Raw genomic sequence first — 16905 nt, 5'->3', positions numbered from 1 at the left:
TACACTCCATCGGGGCTTAAGTGCAGCATGCATTTAAATAGGATTTGGGGCCAAAACATTCAAGCACATATACTGTAATTCTGGGAGTAGTGCCTAGAGTACCTAGAGTTAAGAACACCTTTAACCTCTATCATAATATTGTCATTTGATATATGTACCCTGCAGTATCTCCTGATTGTGGGGATTCTCTCACAGAGGAGGAAAAATTAAGTGGTAACGTAAAATTTGCATTTCCGTTACCTTGAGATACAATAACTGCATGCTTTTACGGGTCTAAACAATAACTGTTGCAGGAATGAACAGTTATGACGGATAAACATTTAGATATATAAATGTAGATACAGATACATCTAGATGTGTGTATCTACAGTAAATGCTTCCATTCAGTTCATGAGGATATTTTATCCAACTTCCAGCAGGCACAGTGAGAAATGGGCATGCATGCACAAATAATCTAAGCTGACTCCTCAGGGGACCTTTCAAAGTATCTTCCACTAGCGGAATACAGTAAATGGACATAAAGGGAAAGCTCAATAGCTGTGAAACTGTCAGGAAATATAAAACTGACAGGAGCTTTTTTTTCATGCCAAATCCCAGTCAGGAGCTGGAATGTACACTTATTTTTCCACAAAAATGTAAGATTCTCACCTCAGCAAATCTGATTTATGAGCTGACATCAACACTAAGAGTATGGCATTTTGTATGCTGCACTGTTCAGCATTTAGTCATGTCAGCTATTGCATGTACATATGTGACCTGAAAATTTTCCACTTAACTTATCCAGCCATAGATGCACTAACTGTACAGTAGTTGCTGCAAGTCGGCCTTCATAAGCACAAAATGTTTTTTTTTTTTTTCAGGTTGCTATGAAGAAACACGTGAGGGCGGTGCTAGTACTTTTCCGACTCTGCCATGCCAGCTTTTTTAAGTGCCTCGTCTCTCCAATGAGGCAACTTAAAGTTAAGTTTTTCAAAAGACAGTGCACTAGCATCTAGGAACTACCTTTGACAGCCCCACCTGACTTCACAAGGTAAGGTTTTCTTTCATTTTAGCAGTGCATGGATGATACATGTGTGCATAAAAGGTGTACCGGTGTGTGCTTATCATCATAGCGGATGGATAATCATATTGGTCATTATTGTGTAACTGATCACCAAAAACTCTTTATGAAGAATCTTCAAAAAGCAGCCACTACTCTGACACATACAGTGGTGGAATGTACCTAGGTACATTTACTCAAGTACTGTACTTAAGAACAATTTTGAGGTACATGTACTTTACTTGAGTATTTCCATTTTATGCAACTTTATACTCCACTACATTTTGGAAGCCAATATTGTACTTTTTACTCCATTACATTTATTTGACATTAGTTACCATGCTTTGCAGATTCAGATTATTAATACAAAATAGAAATCAACTTATAAATTAGGATATATTATTGAGTAAGCAGTATATAAAGCACTTGAAATTAGCCCCACCTTTACCAGCTGCAACATTAGTGATGCTTACACATAAATACATCACTAATTATAATCCAGTGATATAATATAATATTCTGTATATTATTCTGAAATGGGCCATTCTGCATAATGAGTACTTTTACTTTTGGTACTTCAAGTATATTTTGATGCTAATACTTATGTCATTTTATTTAAGTAAAATTTTGAATGCAGGACTTTCTAACAGAGGTATTGCTACTTTTACTTAAGTAAAATATCTGAGTACTTCTTCCACCAATGGACACATATGATTTCTATTAGCATATGATGTATAGTATGAAGAACTGACGTACAGTGTGTTCTAAAAAAAAATACAACAGCAACAACAACAAAATCAAGATTAACATACAATATTTATCTATCAAGTATGAGGTCTCTATCAACAAAAACTAGGCTAAATGTGATTTGAATTACTAATACAGCAATTTACACCGCCATTATTTTTTTTTATTAGACTACCACTAATTTCTAAAGCATGATATGACCCCCCACTTCTGAAACCAAACCTACATCCTTGCCAATGGCTGTTTACTAATCGAAATTGTTTTCAAGTCTAAAACCTGTGGTTGTGATTTACACCAATGCATGATAGACAGATACCAGCTGCAGTGAAGTGTTACATAACTAATTTGTTGTAAGAGTAGTGTGCCAAGCATGCAGGTTTAGAAGCATTGTTTTGTGGGCCTCAGAGACAGGACGTCACCATTAACACCTTTTGCAACAGACATTTTTTTAACAATAGCTTCTAATTGTTTTATTTATTTAAGTTGCACTTTATTGCATTTCTTATGCATGACATATAAATGTTTTACACTTTTATGCATGAGTCGTTGTTGCGCTTTTACAAGCTTTAATTATTTTACAGGCTCTCCTCAGTAAACCCCCCATAGAAACAAAATGGCTGACCCATGGCAGAAGGCATATGACTTTGCTGTTGCAGTGGCAAGAAAAGCTGGTGCGGTACGTAAGAGCCATCTTATAGCCTCTAAATGTAGTTCTTCTCTGGTGTTTGTAACATAGGGTAAAACTTGAAAACAGCCTTGGCTTGAAAAGATTATGAAATTTTGTGATGATCAAAATATACCCCTATTTTAACCTCAAGAACCCTAAGCATGGGCCACTAATATTCCATTAATTTAGGAAATTAGGAAAGCCGGGGAGAGTGAAATAAGGGTCATGACAAAGAGCTGCACTGTAGACCTTGTCACCAAGACTGACGAGAGGGTGGAGAAAATCATAATCGGGTCTCTTAAAGAGGAATTCGGAGAGGGCACACACTGGTGAGACATGCACACAAACACACACCTATATATGAATCTTTATATGCTTGTATTGTTTGTAACAGAGACATAAAATCATATCATATCTTGATATTCCTCATTGGTCCATTGGTTCTTCTGTGCTGCAGTTTCATTGGAGAGGAGTCAGTCGCAAAGGGGGAGCTGTGTATCTTAACTGACAAACCTACATGGATCATAGACCCTGTGGACGGCACCACAAACTTTGTACATGGGTAAGATATCTGTGTTGCTAAAGGACAATTTGTTGTGTTAGTAAACCAAACAGCACACCAAATATGGCACCATACATTGACAGTATCTGCATGGCTTGCTAGTATTGTTGATAAATACATCTGACTCAATGATTCATTGGTTCTAAACAATGATAGACTGTATATGACTTTTAAATCTTACTTTCTGAGCTGTAGTTTTTTTAAGGGGGTCAAAAACACTTCTCACACAATGAAATTTCAGGACCTGTCCCCTTCTAAGGATAGGTATCTCTGAGATAAGCAGAGTTAAGCTCCATCTGTACTGTTTCATCTCTCCTGGCCACCGACACAGCCAGATAAAAGTCACAGATTACATAAATGGGTAGTTTTGGGAGAATTTTTCCATACCTAGACAAACACAGATGTATTTTAACACACATTGTGTGTACGTTGAAGTTATGCTCACTAGTGAGATCAACCTAGCTAGTACAATTGCTTTATTTCTGTGGGTCTGGGAAGTAGCAGCTTCAATCAAAAACTAGACCTGTAAGCAGGTATTACCAGGGTTGCATCATGAGGCCCACGGAGGCAGTGCAAGTCGGACCTGCAGTCCCATGAATGCGACGCAAAGCTCAGGTGGAGATCAGCACAGAGATTGGAAAACATGGGCAGCTCTATGTCCTGAAGCAGAATTGGAGCACTTAGAATGAAGAAGAAATGAGTATTTACAGAGATGTGTCCTAATGAAAAAGACCACAGATTTACAACCACTAGAAAGGAGGGCGGTGTCAGTTGAATTTCAAATGCAGAAAATTAATCGATCAGAAGCATTATCTATTATGTGCTCATTAAATGAGCTACAGGCACAGGTGTTTTACAAAATACGTCAATGGTGCCTAGATAAAGTAAATGGGAAAATCCTGACCCATTTCATGTATTCATTTCTGAAGGAGCAGGCACAAGAAAGTCTCGTTTAATAAAAGTTGTGTATTATGAGGCATGCAGATTGTCTAATAATCCAGATGACATTCATGTTTTACTAACTGCTCCTACTGGTGTGGCTGCATATAACATTAATGCTACAATGCTACACAACAGCTTTGCGATTGCTAGTAATGCTTCATTGCCATATCAACCTCTAAGGGAGGAAAAAGTAAATACATTAAAAGCCAGTTTGAAAGATCTACAAATACTGGTAATAGACAAACTTTTGGCCTATATCCATGGCAGACTACGACAAATTAAACAATGCACTGATTTTTCTCCCTTTGGCAATGTTTCTGTTATAGCTGTTGGAGATTTGTATCAGCTACCACCAGTTAAAGGAAGTCCTCTTTACACGGAGCAAATAGGGACCAACCTACTTTCAGTCACATAGAGTTGACAGAAATAGTGCGGCAAAAGGACCAATAGTTGACACAAAACTGACTCAGGAAACATACCAAAGGGGAAAAATTTAAAGAGCAGGATGTTATTAAAACAATGTGAGACAGGCATGGGCGAAGACACAGAGGACCTTCACATTTTTACAGCAAACAGTGAAGTGCAAACACATAATTTCAATATGTTGCACAAGGTATGTTTAGATATTGTGCAAATTCAAGCTCAAGATTCTAATAAAAACCCTTAAATGGGGCAATTTGCACATAACAACAGCTTACATACCTATGACAAAAAAACATATTTGGATAGATTGCAAAGTGTTGGTCCGAAGGCTCGCGTTATGATTATCAAAACTATAGATGTTACAGATGGTCTTGTTAATTGAGTGTCACTGTTTGTACTGTGAAATTTGATGGAAACGACAAATTCCAAACGATTTATGTCAGTTTTTATGATAAAAAGACTGGCAGAAAACTTAAGGTTAAATTTCCATGTTCAGTACCAGGACTTGAAAATGCAACCCCAATAGGTGCTGAAAGGACAAAGTGAGAAGCAGTGGTGGAGTTAGATGTCAATTTCCATTACATCTAGCCGGGGCTTGCACAATACATAAAGTTCAAGGCTTAACTTTAGACAAAGTGGTGTCATGTAAAAACATTTTCTCGGCTGGCCAAGCATATGTAGCCTTAAGTCGAGTGACATCTTTGGAAGATCTTGTGATTCAAGATTTTAAAGCCACTGCCATGTATTCAAAAAATGATATTGACATTTGTCTACAGAAAATTGAAAAATATATTGAAGCTCCATTAACAAGAACAGAATTTTCTCAGAAGAAAATTCTACATAACACTATACATAACATTCAAGGTCGAGATGTACACGTAACAGACCTAAAACATGGTCACAGGATACTGGATGATGACATACTTTGGACTACAGAAACATGGTTACAACACAATGCACCACATAATAATACTGCAATGCCTGGATGGACATTACACCATAAAGTAAGGTCTCAATCGTACAGCAACATGGCAATTTTCTCTGGTTTACAGATAAAACAAGATGGTGGTGTTTGCTTCTATCACAAAAATCACATCATTTGTAACATTCTACATGTGCCTTTCAGCAACTTGAAAGCCATAATGTTTAATGTTCAGCCTCTGAACCACAATTACATAGTGCTGTATAGACCACCATCATACAAAATTAGCCTATTTAAAAAAAACCAACAACTGACTATTGTATAGTTAGTCATTTTAATCAACTTTCAGGAGGCAAAATAATAATGGGTATAGAAAACCTCATGCAACAGCAAGGTTACAGTCAAATTGTAACCACACCAACAACAGAAAATGGGACAGTAATTGATCACATTTACATAAAAGATGTTGATCCTAAAATTATAAATGTGCAAATAATTGGTGCCAAATTTTGCACTGAGCCTCGGTGGGCATGGGAAAGTACTGGCACAAGTTTTGTGTTAATCGGACAAACCTATGTGGAGATATGACATCACTTACTGTTTCACTGCAACCTACCGGAAGTTGTTCCTTTATAATTTGCGCATTTTTGGGAGTATCAAAATTCTTTTAATAACTTTTGATCATGAGGGTCCATAGATGCCACGTATAAAATTACGTACAGATCGGACTTGCGGCCAAGGAGGAGTTTGTAAAAGTAGGTTTTGCATATTTCGCTATTTAAATAAAATATATTATAGGCTGAAAGGGGGCGTGGCTTATATCAAGAGATGCATCTCAACTTAGGGAATGTGTGCATGTAAGGTTTTCGAATGTGCATTCGTGGTTCCCAGTCCACTCGGGCTTGAACCACTAATACGGAAATGTGCACTATTCCAGCACTACTCATTATTTGCTATTTTGCCGAGAGTGAGTAATTAGAAGGTTGATATCACTCTCATGTCTGTACGCTAAATATAAACCTACAGACAGGAGACAGTTAGATTAACATAAAGACTGGATGCAGGGGAAACAGCTAGCCCAGCTCCATACAAAAAAGAGAATTTGTACTTTTTTGCAGATTTTGTTACCTTTGAACAGAGCCAGGCTAACTATTTCCCCCTGCTTCCAGTCTTTATGCTAAGCTAAGGTAACTGTCTCCTTGTTCCAGCTTCATATTGCTTCTTATTCAACAGAGAGACATGAAAATAGTATCAATCTTTTCATCTCGGCAAGAAAGCATATTTAAAGCATATTTTCCAAAATGTCACCCTTCCTTCAAGGAATTTTCTTAACCATCATTTATGAATTAACAGATGAACTTGGTAAGAAAAAAGTACCTTTTTCCAGCTATGTAATAGCACACTGATCTCATGAACATTAAACTACTTGTTCACAGATTCCCGTTTGTAGCTGTGTCTATTGCCTTTGCTGTCAATAAGGAGGTATGTCAAATCGAACGAGAGAATTTCACAGTCATTAAAAGTAGTTCATCCATACTTAGGAAGTGAAAGCTTGAAAGAATGACGTTTGTTTTCAGTTGGAGTTTGGTGTGGTGTACAGCTGTTTGGAGGACAAGATGTATAAAGCAAGGAAGGGGCAGGGAGCTTTCTGCAATGATGAACCAATTCAGGTGTCCGATGTCAAAGGTAATGCAGTTATGTTTCCGTGCAGTACCTGTCAAAAGTTTTTACATGCTATTCTGCATATTTGAAAATGAAAAAAAGTCATTTCAACTAGGATATATAACACAAAAGGAGCTTTGCAGCCACCACAAATGTGTGCCATACTTTGCCTTGCTTTTGAAATTGAAATTTAACAGCTGGAAGATCCATACATAGTCATCCCTTTCACATCAAGGACCTCAAGATTACAATTTTTTTAAAGAAAAAATTAAGAAAGCATTCAAGCAGAACCCTCTACATCAAAAATGTTACATACATTCAATCTGGAGGACTTTTACGTGGTAGCCTTCTGTATGTGTGAGTGTGCACACCTTTACAGTCACTGTAACCCCTTTGGTATGCTGTCATTGCAGATATCAATAAGTCCATTATCATCTCTGAGCATGGAATTGACAGGAGCAAGGAAAAAGTAACCAAGATCTTCTCCACCATGCAGAAGATCCTCCGCATCCCAGTGCATGGGTAAGTGGTCTTGATATGCATAGACTCATTATTATGCTGTGTAGCCAAAACAGAGTAATTCATTTTTTTGTGTTGATTTTGTCTTAAGACTGGAATCTAACTTTTTGGCATTTGTTTTACTATATTAAAAATTGTTATGCCTTTAGAAATGTGTAATTTCTGTGAATCAGCACGTAAAATTTGCAGTGACTACAAAATGGAGCAAAAAACCAAGACAAATCACAGTAACTGCACTCTGGTTTGATAATCTCTTGGCTCTAGAAGCCACTGTTGCACTTACAACACTCTCTTCCACAGAGAAACAGCCAACTAGACAGCTAAAGCAAGAGAGCTACATCGAGTGAAAGCTAGCTGGTGAGATAGCCAAAGTTGACCTTAGCTAAAGCTAAAAATAAATGTACTTATTGGTTTTTCCCTAGCTATTATCTGTAATTGAAAAATACCCATTTTGATGAACTTATTTCTTGGTAATTCAGTTTGTTATTACAAATAACTAAATGAGGCTACATCCAATCATGATAGAGAAAAAACCCCAGCTAGCTAAACTTCTGCTTAAGCTTACTAGCTTAGCAGAGTATCAGTACAAGCCATCTCAGCGACACCAGTGGAATTCATGTAATTTGGTGTGGTTACTATGTAATGGACCAACTGGATGACCGGCTCGCTGTACATTATCCCGCTTATTACACAGATACTTACCAAAGAAATCGATAATTTGACACCAAATACTGATTGAATTGATTTTAAAATGTTTTTTTGTTTTTTTTGCCATAGGACTTTTTTTGCCATAGGACTTCTTTCTGCAGATTGATATGATTGGACTCGAGTCTATGACCATTGCTATGCGTCCATAGCAATGGTCTGTTATTCATAGCAGTGGTCTGCTCTTCAGAAAGAACAGACCATAGAATGGCGTAATTGATCAATGAGAATTGAGTATTCAACAAAGCCGTGTAATAAGCGGGATAATGTACAGCGAGCCAGTCATTATTGCGAAATTAACCCCGACAGGATGATGAAGGCCCCCGACGCAAAGCGGAGGATCTTCGCACCTTCACATCTTCGCATTGCATTGGATCAAAGATGCACATCTACACAATAATGACCAACAATGATTGGTGTGCTTTATCCCTTACATAACATATTTACATGTAGTAAATTGTAAATTAATTCATTGTATTGAGTTCAATATCAATATTAGACAGATGGCAACACCTAGCAAAACAGGCTACATTTATTTCCTATAAACTATGGCCTGTAAATAATCAAAATAAAGTTTGTTTTCTTAAACAAAATAGTTAAAATGGACAAGACATCTGTTTCTAAATGTAAAATATCAATTTTGACAAACTGACTTGGTAATTCAGTTTGTTGTTCGACATAACTAAATGATGCTTTACTGTAGCTATATCCACTCACGATACCATGGCAACGGGTGCGCATGTAGATGCAGCAGCCACTAGCTCCGTCAAACTTCTGTACATTTGTGTTTTAATTTGTTATTTTCTCGCCTTTATTATTGAAACACGTATTACTTATGACAGTAATACATTCATCAACATCGGAAAAGGAAGTGTAGGGATTGGATTAAGTGCAGCTGACCTTGAAATGATCATTGCTCAAGGCATCTCCTATCCAGACAACCAGACCAGCCTAGTCAAACGTCACCGCAAGCGGTATGATCGAAACAGGAAGAGAGGAAAGAGAGCCGGGTTAAGAGCTAAGCTAACCCAGGTCGGACCTAAGGCTATTTCACTAACCAGACTACTCCTGGCTAATGTCCGGTTGCAGGAAAATAAAATGGATGAGATAAGACTCAGGCTAACTCAGCAACGGGAAATCGGAGACTGCTGTGCCCTCATCTTTCCTGAGACCTGGCTGCATCACAACATCCCGGATGAAGCTATTGCACTCAACGGGCAGAGCGTCTTCCGCGCTGACAGAACACAAGACTGCAGTAAAATGAGAGGAGGTCGACTCTGTTTAAATGATGATTGGTGCTCAAATGCAGTCAAAGTGGATGGACATTGTTCCCCAGATGTGGAATTTTTATTGTTAAGATGTCGACCATATTATCTGCCCAGAGAATTCACCAGTGTTTTTGTTGCTGTTGTTTACATTCCTCCAGATGCAAATTCACCAAACGCACTATAGGAACTGTATGAGGTCATCAGCAGTTACATGACAAAACAACCAGATGGTGTTTTTATTGTAGCTGGTGATTTTAATCAAACAGACCTCAGAACTATTTTATCGAAATTCCACCAACATATCCACATTCCCACCAGGGGAACAAATACACTGGACCACGTGTACACGAACATTTCTGGCAGCTACAAAGCCCTCCTACAAGGAAGCATACAACACTGCTAGAGCGCGACTGAAAGCTGGCATCAAGGAGGCAAAGCTGAGACAGCAGGAGAGACTGGAGAGACCTCAACACCAACAACACCAAATATATGTGGCAGGCGATCAAAAAGGTCACATGCTACAAAAGTGCCCCTATCATATGTGAGGCCACGTTACCAGATGAGCTAAATGCATTTTATGCTCCCCATCAAAGAGTCAGCTGTAAAGTCTGCTCCGCCTCCAGAAGACCGGCCACTGTCAGTATCCACAGCAGATGTGAGAAGAATCCTGCTGAGAGGAGCCTCCCAGGGCTGTGTGCTCAGCCCCCTCCTGTTCACGCTGTACACCCATGATTGCAGCCTCCAACATGGAGAGAACCCTGTTGTGAAGTTTGCGGATGACACCCCCATCATCAGCCGGATGTGCAGAGTGCTGCACAGAGAACAACCTACTGCTCAACGTCAGCAAAACCAAGGAGTTGATCGTTCATTTTAGGAAAAAGGAGGCAAAGACACACACCCCTGCTTACTGTCCCAGTGGAGCTGAGTTGGAGTAGGTGAATAGTTTAGGTTCCTGGGAATCAGCATCACAGAGAACCTGACGTGGTCCTCTCACATCTCCACAATCTTCATCAAAATCTTACTTGATAGACCCAGCTAGCTAAACTCCTGCTAAAGCTAAATAGCTTAGAGTAGCAGTAACGACCATGTCAGCTTTTGACACTGTGGAATTCATCATATTTGATGAGGTTAAGCTACCTTAAAGTCACATATTTACATGAATTAATAAATTAAATTAATAAAGTAAATTAATTTACTATATTGATTTAAATATATATATTAGACATGGACACTTAGCAAAACAGATATATACTGCAAATAATCAAAAGTAAGTTTATTTTCTTAAACAAACTAGTCAACATGGACAAGAAAGATGAATGTAGATACTGCATGCTTCCTTGTTTTCCTGAAGGATTATCCAAAGTCAGAGTGCAGTATCGGCATTTTTTAGGCATTATGCGGGTTCTGTGTAGGCAATTATTTATTTGGGTAAAATAATCAACCTAAAAAGCATCAAATTAAGGCACTGCAACTTTCCTATCTGCCAGCCAGCCTGAAAACTTTAAACCCTTTTTTCTCTACTTCACTATGTCTACTGTTTGCTGCCTTTGTATTCATTCATCTCCACTTGATCTGTCCTGACAGGCTCCGTGGGTCAGGGACAGCTGCCACTAACATGTGTCTGGTGGCAACAGGGGCGGTGGAGGCTTTCTTTGAGATTGGGATCCACTGCTGGGACATTGCTGCCGGAGCGGTTATAGTCAAAGAAGCCGGAGGAATACTACTGGATGTTGATGGTGTGTATGCTTTCAGATCTGATCACAGAGCGTCATGTGATTAAGCAGTACTGAACTGAATGCAAAGTTGAAAATGAATAAGAAGGTTATAAGCGAACACTGTGGCTAAAAGCAGGATTGATTTTTTGGTGAAACCCCTCTTAAAAAAGGCTTTGTTTGACAATTTAGGGGGACCATTTGATTTGATGTCTCGAAGGATGGTTTCAGCAAACAACAAGGTTATTGCTGAGCGGATCATCAAGGAAATTGAAATATTCCCAGTGGTGAGGGACGACGCTACAATCCAGAAGAAATGAGAATATCCAAATGCATTTCAAAATGAGTACAAGAAGAAAAGTCCTCTCTATCGCTGTATGTAGTAAATAAAGTTACTGTGCTATAATCACCTCTGAATGTCTGAATTTGCAAACTGGGTGTGTTTCATTGGCTGCACATGTGTCTATCATCAATATTGATTGAAGTGGGAAACAGATGTAATTTTGCATATTGTAATTTGCACATGTGTCTTTGTAGCTGTCCATGTATGTATTTGATCTTAAATTAAACATGAATTATTAAGTTTGTAGACCCACATCCACAAAGATATTTGTTTTGGTTTTTATTGCACACAATTTCCAGCTCTGCCACACCCCAGCTACCAAAACAGATAGCAGGAGAAGCTGGACTAGTCTGAGACTGATGGTGATTTTGACTGGATTTCCCATCACCGAATTGATTTCTCCTCCCGTCTCATGTGACTCTAATGTGTTAATTATCTGATGGAAATGAGTGAAATTCTGCCGGGGTGATTACTCTCATTAGAGGCATCAGTCCTTAGCACTGAGTTAAGTCAATGTTGAAGTCACTTCACAAACACTGGCCCTGTCAAGTGTCATATAATTTACTTACAGTTAACATCGCCACATTGCCTTGAGAACCTCTATTTCAGCATTATTGCTGTTTATACCGTTCACCACTAGAGGCCAGTAATGCATCAGCAATTAGATGGGATCTTCAAGATGCTCTCATTTTACTTTGGTGGTTGAACTTGCAGTATTTTTTTATAATTATTATAAGTTTGTATGATGGACTCTACTTAAGTAAAGATTGACAGCATGAGCTGAAGTCCCCTTTGTGATTTATCAACACCTTTTCCATCCTCACAACGAGAAAAACAATGAACCCATCCGAAAGGTGAGGTCATTTTTAATTTCTGTTCTGCTTACACTTTATTCTGATCTGTAAATTAACAGCTGGCTTTGAGATCGGTCCCACAGGAAGAATACAAAGGTGCAGGAGCAAGCAAAAACTGACAGCAACAGCGAATGGAGCAGCAGCAACACAAACAGCAGGAACAACAATGGCAGCGGCAGCAGCAGCAACAATAACAGCAGGAGGTTGGGTGGTGGTGGGTGGTGGTGGTGGGGGGGGGGGGGGTTTGAACTGCTGCCTTTGAAACATAAATAACTGCAATTTCTTTGTATAATTATGCTACTATACATCTGCCACTGCTGTAGTGTATGATGAGGTGATGTGTGATGTTCTAACAGAGATGTTGTTTGTCTGTCTTCCAAATGGCAAAATCTAATTCCAGTAATTCTAGTACTTTGAGCGTCAGATGTGTAATATGAAGCTCTTTTTTTATTACGGGGGGGGATTATGTGTAGCAGTGGAGCGGGCCAGATAATAGTTGCAAATACAATACATGTTAACATTTGCTTGAACTTGCCTGAAGTACCAGATGGCTGGAATTTGCCTTGTAGGACAATCCAGTAAATGCCACAGAGGTCAGAGGACCACACACAAGTTCATAAAAGTCAGTTTAGCATATTTACTTGAAACTGTCAGTGTTTTTCTCGTCCTAAATCCTAACCATTTCATAATAATAATAATAATCCAAGGACATTTGAACAATTGCTAATGAAACAGTACCTCTGTGTTGAATATTTGATGCATTGTATGTTGGCTGAGTTGATGTGAAAGTGTGTTTAGTGTCTACATAGTAAATAAGTCATTTATTTTAAGCTTTCAATCAGAACGCCATGGGATGACTCAAGTACCAGTTTCACTGTGAAGGTTTGCAACTGACTTAAGACTTCTATTTTGATAACATTAAATGGCTTCTCACACATTATGATAAACCACAATGTAGTTGTAAGCATATTTATGGACATTTTCAATTGTTTATTAATGCATTTCTCCTCCTGTGAGGCATCTAACTGATGTTAGATGTTTAAAGATAATGAACGATTGACAATATAACACAGTTGTAATTATATAAAATATGAACATGAAATGTGAAGCATTTGTGTATTATATTTATTAATTAGGTATTTATTTATTTAGAAACATTTTTTTTACTTTTCATGACAACTGAGCAAACTCAGTTGATGAAGGCCATGACATGCAACTGAAAGCACCAGAAGAAATCTAGTGGTCAAGTGGTCCTTGAGTTAAAGATTTTTTGTCAAACTACAATTTCTGAGGTCAAGAATGAAACTTGTGATACACAGTATGTAGAGGTAAAGAGTAGAGCTAAATAATAATCAGCCTTTATGCCTCTACAATACAAATTGTCTTAACAGTATTTACATCTGGTGTGAGATTAATTATTTGTGTTTGCAGAGCATCAGGTTTCCAATCGCTAACTGAGAACAGCATTACAGAAATAAAACAGCAGGTATAAAGCAACTAAAGAGTAGTGAAAATGAGCGCCTGACCAAAAGGACCTATCTAACACGAATCCAAGACGCTTTAAAATACACACTAAAATCTGAACACACCTAAATTAAACTAGACACAGACTCTGGAGACATGGGACCAGAACCACCCCCCACCCCCCATTTCAGACAAACAAATGCCTTATGTTTTTTCAGCCCATGCAGAGAGCTTGAGTCCTTCGCATTCAAAACTCCCATTGTCAAGTTTGCTTCGTTATTCCAAGAACCTTCTCACTTATAGGAATTTTTCTCTCTGGCACATGTCATTAGTGGTCTACTGAGGCTTGCTAACTTATGAACAAAAAAATAAAAAAATCAATAGCCAGCATGGCTGTCTCCTGGCCCAAATACTGTAAACAGTTACAATCTCTACCAAGATTGAGCCAAGTGAGTAATTTGTTGGTGTTTTGATTGCCTGACTGAAGATGCAGTTTGTGTGGCTCATGTTATCAGATGATTTTCATGTCCTGTTAGGTCCTGTTGGATTCAATCAGAATCTTGCACATACCTCAGACCTGTAGCAGTTTAAGTTGGACTAGGTGAAGACCAGAGCTGTACAGAGGTGATAGTGTTGACCTATATTTAGGCAGAGTTGGATCCTGAAGTTTTGAAGATGTTGCATCTGCCTGGATGCTTCTATGACCGAGGCCAAAGTAAAGCTTGCAGAGCACTGGAAGCTTGGATGGATAAAGCTGAAAGCCTCTGCAAATGACATTTTTTTTCTCAGTATTGATTCATCTTTTAACTGTTTGGCCTATGAAACATCAGAAAATAGTGAAATCACAAATTCCACGGTGAAGCCTTCCAACCAAGGGTGTAGCACAAAATTCAACCCTTGAACAATCCTTGGAATAACTTTTAGTTGCCACTATATGAGCTCACCTTGTCTCACGTCCTCAGTATCATTATAAGGAGATGATGAGGGACCTGCCACTGCTCCACTCTGTGGCTGTTTCTGAAACTGAGGGCCATGTGGTTCATGATGTTAAGTTTTGCTAGGTAATATTGATAATGTTACATGACATTGTTGCTGTGATGCTGATTAATTTCTATTGTGCAAAAATAGCCTATATGCTCCAAGCTATCCTGGTTGACTGACTCCAATCTAAGCAACATACCGATATTAGTTTAAACCATTCTTAAACAGTGTTACCAAGTTGTGCATACAGGATTGACATAGCTTCTTAACCTGCTTATGATATACCATATTGAGACACCCTCCTTTTTTGATTTTTTGAAGATGAAATCTTGTTTTTATAAAGAAAAGAATTAAATCTGACCAGAATGCACCAGTAACACTAACACATGAAATGATCTTGTTTGAATTAGGCTTGTGCGGATTGTCAATGTATTGAATCAATCGGCAATGCCTATCTAGCTGCCAATGCTCGACGATTTTTTTAGCCTATTTATTTTTTGGGGGCCAGCAAAACGCTGCCATGGTGAATTCTAAGCTGTGTGTACATGTACATACATAAATAAAGCATTCTTTTTCTCTTGCATGCTGTATTTTCTTTTAATTCATTCTCTCTGCGTCTTCTACCGAGCAGCCGACTGCACAATTTTTGTCGGGCAGAACAGATCATGCTAAGACAGAGTTCAAAAGTGCAGTAAAAGCTTGTAACGAGTGTGTGGTTAGTACAAGTGAGAGAAGTGAAGAAGAAGAAAGAGCGAGCGGCAGAAAATTGACAGTGAATGGAGTAGAGCAGAGGAAAAGGTTAGCAGTAAGTTGTCAGTCTGGCTCTAAATGTACAGTGAATTTCACACTTTGTTAATTAATAAATGCTGAAACATCTCAAGACTCTGTTTCCCACCTGCTGGAAAAGTGAAAGGGGTTAACCCTCGAACTCCACTGTAACCCTAACCCTTTCTATGCAGCTGTGCATACTATATATACTGTCACAGCCACCTACCTCATGTAAACAACCTGTTACATTAACCATATTTATTTCAGCACCATTTGCACTCTGCACAATTGCACTAATTGTCTTACTGTTTACAAATGTTAGTGTTGTTGTTTTTTGTACGCATATGTGCACATAGCTTAGTGTTTGTTATACAACAAATAGTTCCGACCAAGCAATCTGATTGGTCAACTAGACATTTAGAACGTGCTCAAATCAGCGTGACAGCACACCGTGCTCATCACTAAAAATATCACTCCGCCAGGTGCGTGCCTCCCTTGTTTGCGGTAAGCCGGAGAGCAAACAGTTTTGTGAACTCAGTGCAAATGTTGTTTTTGAAAGGTTAATCGCCAACAAACATGGTTTGAAGCAGAATATTTCGTTAGATAAAAAAACATGTTGTAAATTCTGGAAATTATTCCATCTATCTTTTTTCAATACATTTTGACTTTACAAGGCTCTGGAATAACTGGAAATGTTTGGGTCACATGAAAACTGTTTAGCCTTGATTTGTTAAGATCTGGCATCCTCCCTCAGCTGTGCCGGTGAGTCTGACACGGTGCTACTAGCTTATAAAAAATGCATGTGAAGTTCGCTGACGCACTAGTTAAGTCAGTCCATGGAAAAAAAAACCCAAAAAACATATCTTAGTTACAACAAGATTGAGCTAGCAAGGCAGTTTTGTGTTTAGATGTGTGGTATTTATTCAGTTTGGGAAATCCCATGATCAAATGAAAGCATTAGCTGAAGTTGGCAGGGAGACTCAACAGGGACTAGAAATCGTCTCTGTTGCTAGGTCGTTACTAAGGGTCGGCCTACTTGCTGGAGTAGTAAATTAGGTTTCATTACATAGGTTTCTATTGAGGTGACTGATTGTTTTCCAGTTATTAGTCAGAGCCCATGTGTTTCCAGGGAAATGGAGATAACACAGCAAAAAGTTTTTTTTTATTTTTAAAGTGACTTGCCCCACAATATGAATACATTTTATTATATCGTTTATTTTGTTGGAAGTTGTACAATCTTACACTCCAGGGTGTGCTTTAACATCATTTTTGGCATTACAGTGATGGCACAGTGATGCGGTAAGGACAAGGCGCTTGCGCACACCAA

At 38.5% G+C, this 16905-nt stretch overlaps 1 protein-coding gene across 1 annotated transcript; it reads left to right on the top strand.

The window, feature by feature from the left end:
• Window positions 1-877: 877 nt before the first annotated feature.
• Window positions 878-11773, top strand: LOC122866629 (inositol monophosphatase 1-like). The gene is made up of 9 exons (XM_044176538.1): window positions 878-1030; window positions 2368-2462; window positions 2643-2782; window positions 2911-3015; window positions 6739-6784; window positions 6880-6988; window positions 7378-7486; window positions 11041-11192; window positions 11361-11773. Exons 2-9 carry the CDS (start codon window positions 2400-2402, stop codon window positions 11486-11488), a joined length of 852 nt encoding a protein of 283 aa, XP_044032473.1. The 5' UTR covers window positions 878-1030; window positions 2368-2399; the 3' UTR covers window positions 11489-11773.
• The last annotated feature ends 5132 nt before the right edge of the window (window positions 11774-16905 follow it).

Source organism: Siniperca chuatsi, linkage group LG19 (genome assembly GCF_020085105.1).
Source record: "Siniperca chuatsi isolate FFG_IHB_CAS linkage group LG19, ASM2008510v1, whole genome shotgun sequence".
Classification (NCBI taxonomy): Eukaryota; Metazoa; Chordata; class Actinopteri; order Centrarchiformes; family Sinipercidae; genus Siniperca; species Siniperca chuatsi.
Note: the sequence above shows the minus strand (reverse complement) of the source record. Positions and strands in the feature narration are given on the sequence as shown.